This window comes from Fistularia commersonii, chromosome 1 (assembly GCF_037954325.1).
Source record: "Fistularia commersonii isolate RoL2024-O1a breed Wild chromosome 1, RoL_Fcom_v1.0, whole genome shotgun sequence".
NCBI classification, from domain to species: domain Eukaryota; kingdom Metazoa; phylum Chordata; class Actinopteri; order Syngnathiformes; family Fistulariidae; genus Fistularia; species Fistularia commersonii.
The window spans coordinates 12,814,151-12,834,655 of record NC_141284.1 but is presented as its reverse complement, the minus strand read 5'-3'; the positions used below and the strand labels follow the sequence as shown (position 1 = coordinate 12,834,655).

The 20,505-nt window shown below is 42.6% G+C and overlaps 1 protein-coding gene across 1 annotated transcript in view; it reads right to left on the bottom strand.

Annotated features, from left to right (window-relative positions):
- The window catches only part of dnajc17 (DnaJ (Hsp40) homolog, subfamily C, member 17), a 54,716-nt gene that overhangs the window by 16,321 nt on the left and 17,890 nt on the right, over window positions 1-20,505 (bottom strand). Inside the window, exons 8-10 of the mRNA XM_086148776.1 lie at window positions 12,010-12,087; window positions 8,181-8,261; window positions 5,401-5,520 (exon numbers count right to left, since the gene is read on the bottom strand). Of these exons, the coding sequence (XP_086004902.1) occupies window positions 5,401-5,520; window positions 8,181-8,261; window positions 12,010-12,087 (279 nt within the window). The remainder of the gene's footprint in view (window positions 1-5,400; window positions 5,521-8,180; window positions 8,262-12,009; window positions 12,088-20,505) is intronic.

Genomic DNA, 20,505 nt, shown 5'->3' with positions numbered 1-20,505 from the left:
ACTACCATGGACAAGCTGAGTGGCTTCTATACTTGCTTCAATAAGGACAATAAGGATATTAAGGCCATGCTATTAAGGCTGCTGGCCATGATGGCATGCCTTGACATATGCTCAGGGCTTGGGCTGAGCAGCTTTCAGGAGTCTCCACGGACATCTCCAACCTGTCTCTGGCCCAAGCGGTAGCACCAGCGTGCTTCAAAACCACCTCAATAGTGCCAGTGCCAAAACATTACTCTCCAATGTGCCTGACTGACTACCTCCAAGGGGCACTATCTCCCATGGCGATGAAGTGATTTGAGCAACTGGTCCTGGAACACCTCAAGAAATGTCTGCCCACCACACTTGACACACACCAATTTGCTTACCATAGCAACAGGAGTGCAGAGGATGCTGTATCCACAGCGCTGCACTGTGTACTCTCACCCCTGGAAAACAAGAACACCTATGCTGGAATGCTGTTTGTTGACTTCAGCTCAGCCTTCAACACAGTCATCCCATCCAAATCAATCACAAAACTTGTGAATCTAGGAATCAATAGCTCCCTCTATAACTGGATCATTGACTTTCTAAGCAACAGATCCCCACATGTCAGGTCAGATTGACATGTGTTGACACAGCACATCCACCGCCATCTCACTAAGCACGGGCACTGCCCCGGGATGTGTGATGAGCCCCTTCATCTATTCCCTCTTCAACCATGACTGCAGATCAATGATTAGATTCAATTCCATCTTAAAGTTTGCAGACGACACAACAGTGATTGGACAATTACAATGACGAGTCTGAATACAGAGCCAAGGTAAAACACCTAGCTGCATGGTGTGCAGACGGCAACCTGCTCCCCAATACCAGTGACACCAAAAAGATCATTGTGGACTTTAGGAAGGAGAAAGGAGACACCCATGCCCCCCTCCACATCAACAGCATGGAGGTAGAACGAGTCTCCAGCCTCAAATTCCTGGGGACCCACATCTGAACCTGTCCTGGACATCTAATAACTCCAGCCTGATTAAGAAGGCCCATCAGCGTCTCTTCTTTCCTGGGAACCTGAAAAAGAACCATCTGTCTGCGGACATCCTGGGTAACTTGTACCACTGTGCAATAGAGAGCATCCTGACCAACTGTGTGACAGTTTGGTATGGAAATTACTCTGTCGCTGATTGCAAGGCACTACAGAGGGTGATGAAAACCGCCAAACGCATCACAGGCACTCAAATCCTGCAATAGAGGATATCTACAAAGAAGAGAAACCTGCACCGGGTGCTCAGCATTCTAAGAGACTCCTCTTATCCAGCTAACAGACTCTTCCAGCTCCTCACCTCCAAAAGGCGTTTCAGGGGCCTGCAGACCAAAACCTGCAAGTTCATAAATAGCTTCTTCCCCACAGCGGTCATTTGACTGAACCCTGTCCATAGGTGATCTTCACCACCCTCTTATCCTTACCAGCACCTGTTCACTGCACTCCTCTCAGCTCTGTAGCAATCTGCATTTCTCATAGCTGTATAACTGGTTATAACATATTTTCTTCAATAGCATCTGGCAGCTGCTCATCGCGTTACACCATTTATACTTGTATATTCTGTATAACTGTATAATATGTTGTCCAAGTGTTGTTGAGCAAACCACTGTACATCTAACTGCTCCCCTGGCGCTGGTCAATGGCGTGCCTTCTGCTCATGGTTCATCCGTGATAGGTTGAATGCAGAGAACAAATTTCCCTACTGGGACTAATAAAGGATAAACTAAAATTACATACAATAACATCTCTATACCATCCCTTCTGTAGAGATATCGTATCAGACATCTGTATATTTTTAGTTCTATCCGTATATTGCCATCTGTTAATCATACTAATCACTACCTATTTGTACATAATACGCACATAATTAGTATCCACCATACTTGCACTAGTTGTACATATTCTGCCCATATCTTATCCACCTCTACTTGCACTAACTGTAATAAAAAAAAAGAAAAGAAAATTGCATTAATTCTTTAATACTGCATTTGACTGTAAATACTGCACATACTATACATATGCACTTCTGCTTTTTGCACTTCTGATTAGATGCTGGCTGCATTTAGTTACTCCGTATCCTTACATGTGTAATGACAATGAAGTTGAAACTAATCTAATCTACAGACAAATTGAGGAATCCCGCAACACCACGCACACGGTCAGGAGGGCTCACAGCGGCTGTACTTCCTGGGGAGGCTGAGGAGGTTTGGTATGTCGCCTAAGATCCTTAGCACCTTCTACAGCTGCATTGTTGAGAGCATCCTAACCAGCTTCTCCCCGTGTGGTACGGCAGCACCACTGCTCTAGACCACAGCTGCCTGTAGTGAGTGGTAAAGACTGCAGAGAGGCTCATCAGAACCCCACTGCTTTCTTTGCAGAGCATCTACCACCAGGAGAGCTGCCTCCGTTGCCAAGGACCATGCCCACCCTCAACATGGACTGTTCACACTCCTATCCTCAGGCTGGAGACAGGACTGTGAAATGTAGAACGACACAATTGAAGAACTCATTCTACCCAACTGTCATCAGAATCTCAACAGCTGACACTCATCCTTCTTTTTTAAACTATACTCATCATTGCACCTGCACTTTGTGAGTTGCACATAAAGCTGCACTCATGCTGTTTTACTCTCACTGCCTACACTGTTCATATTTCAAATGTTTACAATACCTATTTATTGCCGATACAAGTCCAAATGCACTGTGGACAGCAAAGTAAGAATTTCATTGTACAGGGAAACATGTTTCCACACTGAATATATGACAATAAACACTTTGAATCTTGAATATAAGACAATTGTGCTGACTGAAGGGTGAAACCAGCTCTGGAGAAACCAGTGAGTGGTGTCAAAATATCTTTGGTCTCTACGTGTGTAGTTGCCGCAAAAATATAAAATAACCTAGCTTTTTGTCTTAGTGCCATGTTATTATTATGCCACAGTGCATTCTCTTGGTTCCAACTTGAAGCGCAGCATTCCTGTGGTTCTCCAGGCCAGGACTGCTAATGAACACCCAATGGGCAGAGGAAGCATAAAAAATAGTGAAAGATCAACAAGCTGTCCACTGCAGCATCAGCAGCAATGCAGACTCTGTATTGATCAGTCATAGTAAAGAAAGAGATGAGCCAAAAGGCAAAGCTATTAATTTACCAGATGACCTATGTTCCTACCTTCACCTACAATCACCAGCTATGGGTAGTGACCAAAAGAAGTAGATCACGGATACAAGCAATCGAGATGAGTTTCCTCTGTTGGGTGTCTGGGCTCTCCCTGAGAGCTAGGGGAGAAGCCCGGCCATCCAGGAGGGGCTCAGAGTATCAAAATAAGCAAATTGAGGTAGCTCAGGCACAGGCATATTCCACTGAGAGGAGACCCCGCCTGACTGCCCTGGGAGGGCCTCATGATGAGCCCAGAATTGCTGGGTAGAGGGATGAAAGGAAGGATGAGTTGATTTGGAATTCTATCAGTAAACAAGCTCAAAATAAGAGTGGACAGTTGTAAGAAAGACTGCAGACAGTATGTGGTCCAAACCAAAAAAAAATTATGAGGTGAGAGATAGATCCCAACTATTTATAATGATCCAAAATACAGTGCCTATCATGAGTATTCACCCCCTTGGATGTTTTACCCTTTTAGTACTCTCATAAATCAATCATGGTCGATAAAATTTGGCTTTTTAAACACAAACATTTATTGGAAAAAACTCTTTAATGTAAAAATGAAAACAGATTTCTACAAAGTTATGAAATAAAAATATATAAAGACATATAAAATGTTTGCATAATTAATCACCCCCTTCCAGTCAGTATTTTGTAGATGCACCTTTGGATGCAATCACAGCAGTGAGTCTGTGTGTATAAGTCTCGAAAAGTCTTGTACATCTGCCCACAGCAATTTTGCTCCATTCTTCCTTGCAAAACCGCTCAAGCTCTGTCAGGTTGCGTGGGTATCATGGGTAAGAGTCAGCACCAAAACACTTAAAAGCTAATATACAGAGGATCATTTCACCCTCAAAAGGTTTGAAGCCGGGTGAGAGTACTGCAAGCACTGGCACAATATACCCTGTATGGCCAAAAGTATTCGTTCACCTGCCTTGACTCGGTTATGAACTTAGGTGACATCCCATACCTAATCCATTTATAACAACTTCAATCCTTCTGGGAAGGCTGTCCACAAGGTTCAGGTGTGTATTTATGGAATTTTTGACCATTTTTCCAGAAGCACATTTGTGAGGTCACACACTGATGTTGGACGAGAAAGCCTGGCTCTCAGTCTCCGCTCTAATTCATCCAAAAGGTATTCTATCGGGTTTAGGTCAGGACTCTGTGCAGGGCAGTCAACTTCATCCACACCAGACTCTGTCAACCATGTATATATGGACCTTGCTTTGTGTGCTGGTGCACATTCATGTTGGAAAAGGAGGTGGCCAGTTCCAAACTGTTGCGACAAAGTTGGGACCATGGAATTGTCCAAAATGTCTTGGTATCCTGCAGCTTCCTTCTAGTAGAACTAAGGGGCCAAACCCAACTCCTGAAAAACTTGCCCACACCATAATACCCCCCTCCACCAAACTTCACACCTGGCACAATGCAGTCAGACAAGTACCATCCTCCTGGCAACCACCAAACCCAGACTCATCCATCAGATTGCCAGATGGAGAAGCGTCATTCATCACTCCAGAGAACGTGTCTTAAAATGCTGTAGAGTCCAGTGGCGGCATGCTTTACACCACTGCTCCGACACTTTGCATTGCACTTGGTGATGTATGGCTTGGATGCAGCTCCTCAGCCATAGAAACACAGTCTATGAAGCTCTCTGTACACTGTTCTTGAGCTAATCTGAAGGCCACATGAATTTTGGAGGCCTGTAGCAATTGACTCTGCAGAAAGTTGGCGACCTCTTTGGCGCCTCAGCATCCGCTGACCTTGCTCTATCAATTTACGTGACCTACCACTTTGTGGCTGAGCTGCTGTCATTCCCAAACACTTCCATGTTCTTATAATAGAGTTGACAGTTGACTGTGGAATATTTAGGAGTGAGGAAATTTCACGACTGGATTTATTGCACAGGTGGCATCCTATCACAGTTCCACACTGTAATAAGCTCCTGAGAGCAACCCATTCTTTCACAAATGTTTGAAAAAAGAGTCTGCATGCATAGGTGCTTGATACACCTGCAGCCATGGAAGTAATTGGAAGACCCGATTCCGATTATTTGGCGATTATTTGGATGTTTGAGTGAATACTTTTTGCCATATAGTGTATGTTATACTGATTTGAAAACAAAGGCTCAAAAAATACACAAAGTTGCGTTTAATAAAGGGACATTGTGCTGACAGACAAAATGACAAGAAGAAAAATTCAACTATACTTTTCACAGTACCTGTGTAGACATGAAGTGTCCTGATTGAGATGCTGGAGCAATGATCTCCGGCTGTCCTTCAAGCCACAAAATCTTCAGTGGATTTTCACTCAGGCCAGTTTCATTTTTAACAGCCAGTTCCTAAGGACACAAAAACAATATTTAAGCGGGTCGCCACAGCGAATCAACCTTCTCCATCTAACCCTATTCTCTGTATCCTCCTCTCTCAAACCAAATACCTTCATATCCTCTCTCACTACGTCCATAAATCTTCTCTTTGGTCTTCCTCAAGACCTCATGCCTGGCAGCTCCAATTCTTGTATCCGTCTACCAATATATTCACTATCCCTTCACTGTACATGACCAAACCATCTCAGTCCGGCTTCTCTGACCTTCTCGCCAAAACATCTAACTTGTGCTGTGCCCCTGATATACTCATTCCTGATCCTATCCATCCTGATCACCCCCAAAGAGAACCTTAGCATCCTCATCTCTGTGACCTCTAGAACTTCCTCCTGTCTTGTCGTCATTGTAACTGTTCATCGCTGGTCTCACCACTGTCCACTGTTGTCCGCTCTCACTACAGATCACAATGTCATAAGCAAACATCATGGTCCATTGAGATTCCTGCCTAACCTCATCAGTCTGTCCATCACCACTGCAAACAAGAAGGGGCTCAGAGCTGATCTCTGATTGAGTCCCACTTCCACCTTGAACTTCTCTGTTACCCCTACAGCACACCGCACCACTGTCTCAAAGCTAGCATACATGTCCCGCTCCAGTCGAACATACGTCTCTGCGACTCCCGATTTCCTCATACAATCCCAGAGTTCCTCTCTGCACCCTGTCGAATGCTTTTTCTAGGTCTACAAAAACAAAATGCAGTTCCCGCTGGCCTCCCGCTGGCCTGCAGTATTTTCTTTGAGAATGCAAAGAAAATACTGCATCTGTAGTACTCTTTCTACGCATGAACCCATACTGCTGTTCAGAATTGCTGACTTCTGCTCTCAGTCTAGTTTCCACAACTCTTTCCCACAACTTCATTGTATGGCTCATCAACTTTATCCCACACTTCTTCTCCATTCCTCGGGCATCTTCTCACTCTATTAAGATTCCGTTGAATCATCTGGCCAGAAACACTACTGCTGCCTCTCCTAGACACTTCCACAGGTATATCATCAGGACCTACTGCCTTTCCACTCTTCATCCTCTTCGATGCCTTCCTCATTTCACTTTTACTCATCTCTACTATTTTGTGATCTTCAATAATCACCTCTTCTACCCTTGCCACTCTTTCATTTTCCACTTTCATCAGCTCTTCAAAGTAATCCTTCCATCTTCCCATCACTTTTTAGCATCTGTCAATACATTTCCCTCTCTATCCTTAATCACCCGGGCCTGTCGTACATCCTTTCAATCTATCTGTTTTGCCAACCATTATAGATCATTCTCTCCCTCCTTACTGCCCAACCGAGCATACAGGTAATTGCACGCCCTTTATTTTGCCTTTGCTACCTCTATCTTTACCTTACGCAGTATCTCCCTGTACTCCTTTCTGTTCTCTTCAGTCTCCTCAGTGTCCCACTTCTTCTTTACTAACCATTTTCTCTGTGTATACTCTTGCACTTCCTAATTCCACCACAAAGTCTCCTTATCTATTTTCCTTCCAGATGATACACCAAGTACTCTCCTCTCGGTCTCCCTGATAACATTAGCTGTAGTTGTCCAATCATCTGGAGGCTCTCCCTGACCACCCAGAGTCTTTCTCAACTCCTCCCTGAAAACCATACAACACTCCTCCCTTTTTCAGCTTCCACCACTTTGCTCAGTCTTTGTCCTCCTGAGCTTCCTTGTCACCAGAGTTATCCTACAAACCACCATCCAATGCAGTCTGGCTATGTTCTCATCTACAACGACTTTGCAGTCACTGATCTCTTTCAGGTTACCTCATCTATACAAGACGTAGCCTACCTGCATGCTCTTACCTCCCCCCTTAAAAGTAACCCTATGTTCCTGTCTTTTCTGGAAAAAGGCCTTCTCCTGTCATAGTCCCGATACTCAAAGTCCCTACTTTCAGTCCCAGACTCTTGCCTTTCCTTTTCTCTCTTTTCCTCTTCTCTCTCTGCTTCCAAACACACCTTCCTTCTCTCTTTCTTTGACCAATTTCATAGGATACGTTAGTAAATTTGTGAAAGATGAAAAGGAAAGATACCATTTATTGCACACATTGCACATTCAATAATCTGCATTCACATTAAGTGTGACACATTCGTGTGAATTGATCACTATTTTTCTATTTGGTAACCATGTTGTGCAATCCACTTTTGGAAAAACAAAGGTGAATTGTCTCTGCCGTTAATCCCAAAGTGAGACAAACTGGAAAAGGGCAGTCAGTTAAGAAAAAAACTGTCTGGATCCCAGCACACTGGTAGACATATTCCATGGTAGAAACCACAGGTCGTGGTGAGGAAACCACAACAAAATAAAAAACTGCCCCATCAAAAAAACAATGCCTGAGGATCCAGACAGTGCAAAACAAGAGGTGGCTTAGGTTCTTTCGTCCACTGGCTCACACCACCAAAGACATTTCAAGTTTACTAGAGGACAAAACAGCTCAGGAAACAGAGGCTGTCCGGAGGCTTATATCTGTGACAGGTACCATTCTTAGTCATAACAAAATACATGAGAACAGGCAGTTCCAGCCATGTGACTACTAAATGTGGCTTCATGCAAAAGGATATGATTTTTTCAATGGGACAAATAGCATGTAGATAATATCTGGAGAAAAGCTGGGTACTTACAGCAGCTCTCACTGAGGCAAATTCAACCACAGCACTTCCTTTCTTCTTACTTGACAAAATAACATTCAAAACCTCCCCATACTGTAAGTAAGAAGTGAAAGAAAGAGGATCAAATGGATGGCATAGCATTTCATTTTGCAACGCAAAGCATGTGTAGATTCAAATACCCAAAACAGTAAATATGCCACAATAATGGAATAAACAACTGAATACGGTTGGTTATCCTAATCTTTAATGATGGGTTGTACATGCTTGGGAGAGTAAGTAATACTAAAGAGAACACTGAAGTTACTCTGTGTACTTAAATGAGACATCTGCGACAAAAGGAAAGAGACTCATACTGGATGTCATCACTTTAGCTGCTCAACGGAAGAGACTCAATTTATAAGAATATTTTGGCAGTGAAACCGATATTAGATTTGTCTTTAATCCAGCTGCCTGCTGCAAAAACTAATAGGGTGAAAATGTTTGTCAAAAAAAGGAGAACATGAGGGAAGACCATCTCTTTACCTCAACAGATGGGAATAGAAGGCAGGCTAAACTCAGGTTAAGAATAGTGCTGTATGGAACATAAAAAGCACCACATAGCAGATCACTGAAAATGTACTGACAGCAGCAGACACAGTTTTTCTTCTAGAGTGCAATTTTGTTTTTTGTTTTTTATCACCTATAAATGTGCCCTGTATTGGTCTGCTCCATGCCCAAAGAACAGGCCTGGGAGGCCTAGTGGAGGAAGGAGGTGAGAAGGCCATTCTGAAGCAAGATCATTCTGAGGCAAGCCAACATTGACAGGAGACTCTCATAAGGCCCCTATTTTAGAAATATAAATATCCTAACATGTTTCCCCTGTAACAAAACATATTATTTTATGTGGCCAAGGAACACAAGTATGAACACGTACATGCACATAAGTATTCACATACCCATACTCTCTTTCCCAAATAGTACTGGTAATTTCTGCTTGCCAAAAATCATTAACTGACACTCACTCCAAAAGTTAGCCGTGAATTTTTTTCATCCCTCTATTAAAATCCTCAATCAGTCGAACACATTTTTTTAGTGAAATACTTGAACTTAATTTTGAGAGTTTGACAACAAGGGATTGTTCTTTTTTTTCACTGCAATTAAATCCATCCAATAAAAATAGGATTTAAAAAAAAGTGTCGAACAAATTGGTGTGATACATTACAAATACTTAAAAGTCAAGAATGGACAATGTTACCAGAAGCAAATATGGTGCTGAAATTCAAAGCCCTTAATGTAAACATGCTGAAAATGGATTTGAAAGTGACATACAGTGGGGCAATTAAGTATTTAGTCAGCTGCCTATTGTGCAAGTTATCCCACTTAAAAAGATGAGGGAGGCCTGTAATTTTCATCATAGGTACACTTCAACTATGAGACGCAGCATGAGAAAAAAAAATAAAGAATCTATTTGCAAATTATGGTGGAAAATAAGTATTTGGTCAATATCAATAGTTCATCTCAATACTTATGTTGTTATATGTTATATACCCTTTGTTGGCAATGACAGAGGTCAAACGTTTTCTATAAGTCTTCACCAGGTTTTCACACATGGGTATTTTGGCCCATTCCTCCATGCAGATCCCCTCAAAAGCAGTAATGTTTTGGGTCTGTCTCTGGGCAACAAGGACTTTCAGTTCCCTCCAAAGATTTTCTATGGGGTTGAGATCTCAAGACTGGCTAGGCCACTCCAGGATCTTGAAATGCTTCTTAAGAAGCCACTCATTTATCGCCTGGGCGGTCTGTTTGGGATCATTGTCATACTGAAAGACCAAGCCACATTTCAACTTCAATGCCCTCACTGATGGAAGGAGGTTTTCACTCAAAATGTCGCGATACATGGCCCTGTTCATTCTTTCCTTTACATGGATCAGTGGTCCGGGTCCTTTTGCAGAAAAACCAGCACCAAAGCATGATGTTTCCACTACCATGCTTCACAGTAGGTATGGTATGGTTAGGTATGGTTATTTGGATGCAACTCAGCATTCTTTCTCCCCCAAACACAACAAGTTGAGTTTTTACCAAAAAGTTCTGTTTTGGTTTCATCTGACCAAAGGACTTTCTCCAAATCCTCTTCTGGATCATCCAAATCTTTCTGACAAACTTCAAACGAGCCTGGACATGTATTGGCTTAAGCAGGTGCACACGTCTGGCACTGCAGGATTTGAGTCCCTGGCGGCATAGTGTGTTACTGATGGTAGCCTTTATTACTTTGGTCCCAGCTCTCTGCAGGTCATTTACTTGGTCGGCCCTTGTAGTTCTCAGATTTTTGCTCACCGTTCTTGTGATCATTTTAACCCCACGGGGTGAGATCTTGCATGGAACCCCAGAATGAGGGAGATTATGAGTGGTCTTATATGTCTTCCATTTTCTATCATTTCTCCCACTGTTGATTTCTTCATACCAAGCTGCTTACCTATTTCAGAGTCAGTCTTCTCAGTCTGTGCAGGTCAACAATTTTGTTTCTGGTGTCCTTTGACAGCTCTTCGGTCTTGGATATTGTGAAGTTCAGAGTGAATGTTTATACTGATAACCAGTTCAAGCAGGTGCCATTAATACAGGTAACGTGGAGGACAGAGGAGCCTCTTAAAGAAGAAGTTACAGGTCTGTGTGAGCCAGAAATCTCTCTTGTTTGTAGGTGACCAAATACTTATTTTACCCAGGAATTTGCCAATTAATTCACTAAAAATCCTACAATGTAATTTTCAGGATTCTCCCCCCCCCACCTCCTCCCCACTCTGTCTCATAGTTGAAGTGTATCTATGATGAAAATTACAGAACTCTCATCTTTTTAAGTGGGCAAACTTGAAGAATTGGTGGCTTACTAAATACTTTTTGCCCCACTGTAGGTGACATCTTGTGCTCCCCTGTTTAAATTGTGAGATGAAAAATGTTCAATTAACCTCAGACAAACATATTTTGCTGTATTTTGTGCATATGTTAATTGGTTTGCCACAGTGATTTTCAATGAACAGCAACAACTTGACCGTGATGGAGACCTCCGATCTGAGATCATATCAAGTGAGTGCTTGTGAATTGTCTTCTGTCTGACGTCATTGGCACTTGCCCTCCCCTCACCACAGACGTATCTACTCCTCACCAAAGCCCTTGTGAATTATCACAGTCTGAGTTTGCAGAGCTACATGAGTGCATGAGATTTCCCAATGACTCGCTTCGTGCTTCATAATCACAGTGACATGAGCACAAACAATTGTATGTGCATGGCCTTAAAAAGCCATTGCAGGCCTACCTTTGGCACTTTTGCTTAAATAAACACTCCCATCAACACAGCCACGCAGGACTTGAATCAGTAGAGCCACTGAGGCAGGTTAGCTTGGCGTGTTGGTTAGGCTAAGACTTGAACTAAGACCAAAATTTAATATATTTTGTGACAAATCCAAAGTGAAACATTTGTTTATATTTACTATATATACTATAGAATCATCTATGGTACAGATGATACAGCTATGACTACACTAGCTATGGTATGTCTGGCATATCTGGTATATGGTATATATGGTATAGCTATGGACTATACATCTATGGTATAGATGATACTATACTATACTAATACTATACTATACTATACTATACTAATGAAATTAATTCTCAGTCTCTTGTGCACTAAAAAAGATTTCAATAGTATTCTCACCTCAATTTAATATTCGGCATACTATCCTAGAGTATGAAATTTTTCCCAAACTCGAGAGGGTATACAGATGTAACTTTCATTTAGGAAAAGTATGTATTTGATATTAGTAGTGTCAGCAGTGTGAAACTAATTTCCATTTTTAATCAAATCTACCTTTTGCAAAAGTCTCAAGAGGATGTCTTGACAGTAGCCTCCATTCATCTGGTCATCCTTCTTACATTTCCACTTCAGCTGACAAAAAAAAGAAAACAGAGGCCAGGTGGATCAGTCAAGAATAAAATAAGGGCATGACAATGTCCAGGCAGAAATGTGCAATAGATTAAAATCGGCTATAAAAGGGAGGCAAAAGCATGCCAGGATGACTTAGCTCTGACAACAGAGACCACACATAGATAACCAAAGGGCAACAGGTGAAGGATGAGGTCCGGTGCTACATGCCAAGACTTACCTGTAAGAAACAAAATGTCTATATTCACTGGTGACACCAGACAGCTGAATAAGCATATGGATTCCTGAATCCATTTAAAACAACTGTAAGTGTTGCATATTGATGAATCAAAACACATTATTAAAAAGAAAAGTGATACTAAAAAGCTTAGATTCAAGGTTTTGAAACTAAATATTGTTTTGGTATATATAATACAGTCTCATTACTGCAGCTGAGACTGTGTGAGGCTTTTCACCATCACCAAGCCTTCTGTGGTATTGATTGAAAAGACTTATCGCTCACCAAAATATGACAACAGTTTTTTCTCTGAATTTGCAGACTTTTTATCTGTTTCCTTTCCTTTGTGTAAAGTTGAACGTAGAAATCAACGTAGAAATACCTTGGATCTTGTATTGGGCAATGGGTTGTCTGTTACTGTGACCGACAGCTGCTCATTGCCAGTTTCAGATCACTCACTGATTTTATTTGAAATTTGAAATCTTAATCTATCAACATTAGGTAAAGATATGAAGATGAGGCTATCTTGTTCTCTCTCCCTCAATGCCTTAAAAGTTTTAATTTCTAGACTGCTATTTATCATAAATCCTGTGTTTTTGTCAGGCACTCTAAATGATTTGTCTCACTGGGAAATTTAACAGTAAACTCAAGGGCTTGCTCAAATCTGTGGCCCTCAAAAAGAGCCACTATATTTGGATAAATGAAGACTAATTAAACATCAGGAAAAATGGCAGAAGTCATGAGCATCAGTGGGATCACTCCAGGCTTGATGGACCTTTTTTTAAAACAGTTATGTAATATCAGACAGTTATGTCTAATGCAAAATCAGTATATATTTCTACCTTGACTGTTAATAATAAGCATAATTTCAGAATGCTATTTGACACATTCTCTAGTCTCACACTGCACAAACAGGTGCTCAGCATTACCAATCTCTCTGTATTTTAAGGTGCAGATAAGGTTGAGGATATCACAGCCAGGACCACTGAATCTTTCTTTGGCAGCACTTATTCAGGTTGTTACTTGTGGCTGCCAGAGATACAACCTGTTCACTGGATCGTCTGCTGGCTTGGGTTGTTAATAATTATGGTCTATGATTTTGAATATTACAAATGCATCACTTTCTTCAGGAGATTACCCAACACATTACAAAACCACATGGTTAAACTATAATTGACAAAAATCCTGGTGTAGATGCTGACCAACAACAGACCTGTCACACACCTTGCCTTTTAGTCGAACATTTCATAGTACTCTCAAATCAATTTCTGCAGTCTATCAACAAATAACGTTTTTGAGCAAATGACACTACTGAAACTGTCATTACAGAGGTGTTGTGTGATTTTTTTATCAGCAGTAAGCTCAGTTATCCTCTGCCTTAATATTGATAGACCTCAACGCTGCTTTTGATACTCTTGATCTTCTACTCTTTGATACTCTTTATTGTTGAACAGACTGAAGAACCTTTTTTGGCATCGTCAGTCAGGTCCTTTAGCGGTTTATTTCATATCTGTTTGAGAGATCTCAGTGATCTGTTTAACAATACCCTTTCTGACCCATGAGATTCCATAGGGTTCTGTTGTGGGTCTGCTGCTCTCATTATGCATGGTACTACTGGGCAAGTTTCTACATTTGTTTGAGAGCAACTTTAAATGCTATCCAGATGATCTGCAGTTGTACATGCCATTAAATAGATGACTAGATAAACATGACTGTCTGACTGCTGTTAAAGGCTGGTTATCAGAATCATTTATGCCCCTAAGCTCAGCCAAGAAGGAAATAATTGTTGTTCCAGCAAAGTAATGTTAGCTCTCTGAAAATTTCCTCTGTCCTTGGATGATGATGCTATTGGGTGCATTGACAGAGTTAGGAACCTCTATCTTGGAAACATCACCAACATCAGATTTGTCTTAATGTCTTAGGTTCCTGGTTCAATCCCAACAAGGGGGTCTTTTTGTATGGAATTTGCGTGTCCTTCCTGTATCTGCTTGGGCTTACTTTTCTACTTTCCTCCCACAGTCTAAAAACATGTAGTAGAAGCCTGTAGCCCAGACCAGGGCATTTTACATCCTGGAGGACACATGTGGCCCTTTGGGTGTCCCTATATGAGCCGCGTGAGGTCAATCAGAACATGAAAGAAAAAACTTTTATTCTGTTCCTGTTATACAAATTTGTTGCTTTTCTGTTATTGTTGGTTCTGCCCTTCAACACGATTCAGGTTTCTCATATGGCTAAACCTCAGAAAATGCCATCTTCCTCACTACAAGGATAGGTGGAATGCATGAATCCATGTGTGAATTTTTTTATATTCATTTGCATCCTACTACTGTCTCTTCTAATATGTACAGCACAATGGCAGAGAGCACTCCACTATGACAGCGGGCTCATGTGGCTCCACCAACGCAAACATCGCACATTACCTGGAATATTCCTGTCAAGTGTGCAGTCACTTGGAAATAAACCGTACAAACTTTCGGCTGCTATTGGGGAAAGATCGAAACCTCTCTTCAACTCCTGTTTTGTGTGTCACAGAGATGTGGCTGTGCGCATCTGTGCCGGACTCTGCACTGCAGCTGTCAGACTTCCAACTCTGGAGAGTGGATCGCGACATGCAACTTGCCACCCAAAGGAAAGGTGGAGGTTTGTGTTTTTTACACCAACAGTAGCTGGTGCAACGACATGACCGAGATCCAGAAACACTGTTCTCCTGATCTGGGATCCTTTTTTTATCAACTGCAAGCCATTATACTCCCCCTATGATTTGCCTCATTCATCCTGGTCAGTGTCTACATCCCACCAGGCCAACGTGCAGGAGGCACAGAACATGCTCCCCGACCAGATACTGTGTGTAGAGCAGACGAACCAAGACTCTCTAGTTATTGTCCTTGGTGACTTTAACAAAGGGAACCTCACCAATTATCTCCAAAAATACAGACAGTTTATTAAATGTCTGACCGGGGAGTATAGCATTCTGTATCACTGCTATGGTCCACTTGATTCTTCCATACAGCCAGAAACTAAAACTCTGCAAACCAGTTGGGAGAAAGTCAAAAAAGTGAACCAGTGGAGCTGTGAAGGACCTCCAGGTGTGTTTGGACTGCATCAAGTGCGATGTTTTCAGGTCTGCCATCAACAATCTGGACAAATATGCAGAGGCTGTGACGTTATACATCAGCTTCTGTGAGGACAGCTGTATTTCAACATACACTAGGGTGAGCCAATGACTCTGCGCTGTCAGGAAAGGGCACAGACAGATCACCAAATTTATACCAAAAACCCCCAACTCCATGAACAATGCATGGCTGGCCAACAATCTGAACAAGTTCTATTGTCGCTTTGAAAGACAGTGGGACAGTCCTGACTGCATCCCTCATGACACCACTCTCCAGCACCAGCCTAACAGCCCCATACCTTCTCCATCACAGAAGAACGTAGGACTGCCCCATATTTCCCTTCCCCCTCCACCAACCCCAGCAACACTTCTTTCCCTGATGGAAAGAGATATGAAAAGAATTTTAAAGAGGCAAAAACCACACAAAGCAGCTGGGCCTGACTCTACTTCCCCATCCAACCTGAAGCTGAAGTGCTGTGTTGACGAGCTATCTCCAGTGCTTACTGACATTTAACACCTCACTGGAGACATGCCATGTACTGATCGTTCTTGTACACACGGTACATTTCTCGAACCGAGAAACATTACATGGTGGACTTCAGGAAGAACCCAGCCCCACCCTCCCCCATCATCCGAGGGGCTCCCCAGCTGGCGCTGTGGAGTCCTGGCACTTCCTGGGAACAATCATCTCCCAGGACCTCAAGTGGGAGCTGAACATCAGCTCCCTCACAAACACAGTACAGCAGAGGATGTTCTTCCTGTCACAGTTAAAGAAGTTCAACCTGCCAAAGATGATATTGGCGCACTTCTACACCTCTATCAGAGTCCATTTTCACCTCCTCCATTACATCTGGTACGCCGGCGCCACTGCCAGAGACAAGTACAGACTGCAGCGTACCATCCGCTCTGTAGAGAGGGTGAATAGCTGTAATCTACCCTCTCTATAAGACCTGTACACCTCCTGAACCCGCAGTTGTACAGGCAAGATCCTGGGTGACCCCTCCCACCCAGGACATAGACTCCAACCAATCCCCTCTGGCAGGAGGTTGCTGTCCATCAGGACCAAAACTAACCGCCACAAAAACGGTTTCTTCCCATCGGGAGCCTGCCTCATAAATAATGCCCAGTCCCCCACTTACATTGTACCAACCCCTCTAATGCACTATCTTGCCCATCTTTCACTGATTTGCATAACATGCCATTTTGCACAGACAACCTTGATTGCCCTGATCTCACTTTTATTTTCAACTTATTTAACTTATTTAATGCCTGTTACCTGTTTAACACTGTCAACCAAAGCAAATACCTTATTGTTTCCAAATTACTTGGCGAATAAAGCAATACTGATTCTGATAAATGTATTTATAGCTATTATTATCATAACTTTTTTCAGTTTGCTTGGCCGCATTTATAACTAAAATGTATAGTGCCTTTAGATGATGTGATGCCTTTAATAATCTAAAGATTAGATCTTTAGTCCACCTACAACTCCCATTGCCTATTTTTGCAATTGCTATACCATTATTATCCAAACATAAAAGCACAATATGGCATGCTTCGTGATTCCAAAATCTTACAACAGTAGAGCCATTTCACGATGACAAGACTAAACATATATTGAACAAAATATGAATTACATTTGCAATTATTTTTATCATATTTAGGGGTATATGGTGATAGCTCAAAAGCTGGAAATATTTCTCAATGTAAGATGCTTTGAAAACCTGATCACAATTTTGCCTCACAGCATTATAAACACATATACTTTAATAGTTTTAACACTATAAACAAAGCCCGACTAAAGGACATCAATGCAGTAAGTTCCCATATTTTAGAAACATGACCTCATGGCCCTTAAGACAGCTGTTTTTTTTTTCTGACTGAGCGCGTCAAATTTCAGCAAACTCACTGCTACACTGGATGCCTATCAATTTTTGAAGTCAGACTTCATGTCCAAACACATTAGCTGACATCCCCCGTGACCGATAATATTCATCATCCAGGCTCTGTCCAAGAGGAAATATAATAAGCTAACTATAGCTATTGGAATAGCTAATGCAGCCACAGGGCAGCACTGGCCTGTGTCTCTCCAAGCCTGCCTTGGGGGGACACGGAGCAGTGTCTCCCTGTGCCGGTCCCAAGCCCGGATAAATGCAGAGGGTTGCATCAGGAAGGGCATCCGGCGTAAAACTTTTGCCAAAACCAAACACGCGAGTCAACCAAAACTATACCATACCGGATCAGTCGCGGACTGGGTCAACAATGACCGCCATTGGTACTGATGACCTACAGGGTACTAATGGAAATTGGGCTACTGTGGGTCGAAGAACAAGAACAAGAAGAAGAGGAGGAGTGCGTGTTCGGAAGCAGAGAGAGAGGAGGAAAGGAAAGAGTCTGGGACTGAGAGTAGGGACTTTGAATATTGGGTGTATGACAGGAAAAGGTAGAGAGTTGGTCGACATGATGCAGAGAAGGAAGGTGGATATACTGTGTGTCCAGGAGACCAAATGGAAAGGTAGTAAGGCTAGAAGCTTAGGAGTAGGCTTTAAGTTGTACTATTATGGTACTGACAAGAAGAGAAATGGAGTAGGAGTTATCTTGAAGGAGGAGTTCTGAAGGAACGTCCTGGAGGTGAAAAGAATGTCAGATAGACTTATGAGTCTGAAATTGGAAATTGAAGGTATGATGCTCAATGTTGTTAGTGGCTATGCCCCGCAGGTGGGATGTGAATCTGAAGAGAAGGAGAAATCCTGGAATGAGTTGGATGAAGTGATGCAGAATATTCCCAGAAATGAGAGAGTGGTAATTGGTGCAGACTTCAATGGACATGTTGGCGAAGGCAATAGAGGGGATGAAGAAGTGATGGGCAGATTTGGTATCCAGGATAGGAATGCAGAGGGACAGATGGTGGTAGATTTTGCGAAAAGGATGGAAATGGCTGTAGTGAATACCTTTTTCCAGAAAAAACAGGAACATAGGGTAACTTATAAGAGCGGAGGTAGGAGCACGCAGGTAGACTACATCTTGTATAGACGAGGTAACCTGAAAGAGATCAGTGACTGCAAAGTAGTTGTAGGTAAGAGTGTAGCCAGACAGCATAGGATGGTGGTTTGTAGGATGACTCTTGTGACAAGGAAGATGAAGAGGACAAAGGCTGAGCAGAGGACAAAATGGTGGAAGCTGAAAAGGGAGGAGTGTTGCATGGTTTTCAGGGAGGAGTTGAGAAAGGGTCTGGGTGGTCAGGGTGAGCTTCCAGATGATTGGACAACAACAGCTAGTGTTATCAGGGAGACAGGTAGAAGAGTACTTGGTGTGTCATCTGGAAGGAAAGTAGATAAGGAGACTTCGTGGTGGAATTAGGAAGTGCAGGAGTGTATACAGAGAAAGCGGTTAGCAAAGAAGAAGTGGGATACTGAGAGGACTGAAGAGAAAGGACAGGAGGTCAGGGAGATGCGGCGAAAAGTAAAGATAGAGGTAGCAAAGGCAAAACAAAGGGCTTATGATGACTTGTATGCTCGGTTGGATAGTAAGGAAGGTGAGAATGATCTATACAGGTTGGCAAAACAGAGAGATAAAGATGGAAAGGATGTACAACAGGTCCGGGTGATTAAGGACAGAGAGGGAAATGTATTGACAGATGCTAGAAGAGTGATGGGAAGATGGAAAGAGTACTTTGAAGAGCTGATGAATGTGGAAAATGAAAGAGAGGCAAGGGTAGAAGAAGTGACTATTGTAGACCACAAAGTAGCACAAATTAGTAAAAGTGAAGTGAGGAAGGCATTGAAGAGGATGAAGAGTGGAAAAGCAGTTGGTCCTGATGATATACCTGTGGAGGTGTGGAAGTGTCTAGGAGAGGCAGCGGTAGATTTTCTGACTAGATTATTCAACAGGATCTTAGAGAGTGAGAAGATGCCTGAAGAATGGAGACAAAGTGTGATGGTGCCTATTTTTAAGAATAAAGGGGATGTGCAGAATTGTGGCAACTACAGAGGGATAAAGTTGATGAGCCATACAATGAAGCTATGGGAAAGAGTAGTGGAAACTAGACTGAGAGCAGAAGTTAGCATTTGTGAACAGCAGTATGGCTTCATGCCTAGGAAGAGTACTACAGATGCAGTATTTGCGTTGAGAATGCTAATAGAAAAGTATAGAGAAGGCCAGAGGGAGTTGCATTGTGTTTTTGTAGACCTAGAAAAGGCATATGACAGGGTGCCAAGAGAGGAGCTCTGGTATTGTATGAGGAAGTCTGGAGTGACAGAGAAGTATGTTAGACTGGTGCAGGACATGTATGCTAGCTGTGAGACACTGGTACGGTGTGCTGTAGGGGTAACAGAGAAGTTCTAGGTGGAGGTGGGACTCCATCAGAGATCAGCTCTGACCCCCTTCTTGTTCGCAATGGTGATGGATAGGCTGACAGATGAGGTTAGACAGGAATCCCCATGGACCATGATGTTTGCAGATGACATTGTGATCTGTAGTGAGAGCAGACAACAGGTAGAGGAAAATCTAGAGAGGTGGAGTTATGCTCTGGAAAGGAGAGGAATGAAAGTTAGTCGCAGCAAGACAAAATATATGTGTGTGAATGAGAGGAACTCAGGTGGAACGGTGAGGCTACAGGGAGTGGAGATCAAGAAGCGGGAGGATTTCAGGTACTTAGGGTCAACAGTCCAGAGCAACGGAGAGTGCGGAAAGGAGGTGAAGAGACGGGCCCAAGCAGGTTGGAATGGGTGGAGAAAAGTGTCAGGGGTACTATGTGATAGAAGACTTTCAGCCAGAATAAAAGGAAAGGTGTACAAGACAGTGGTGAGACCAGCGATGATGTATGGACGAGAAACTGTTACAATGACCAAAAGACAGCAGGCAGAACTAGAGGTTACAGAGATGAAGATGTTGAGGTTCTCTTTGAGAGTGACCAGGATGGATAGGATCAGGAATGAGTCTATCAGTGGAACAGCACATGTCCGATGTTTTGGAGAGAAGGTCAGAGAAGCCAGACTGAGATGGTTCGGTCATGTACAGAGGAGGGATAGTGAATATATTGGTAGACGGATGCTGGAATTGGAGCTGCCAGGCAAGAGGTCTCGAGGAAGAC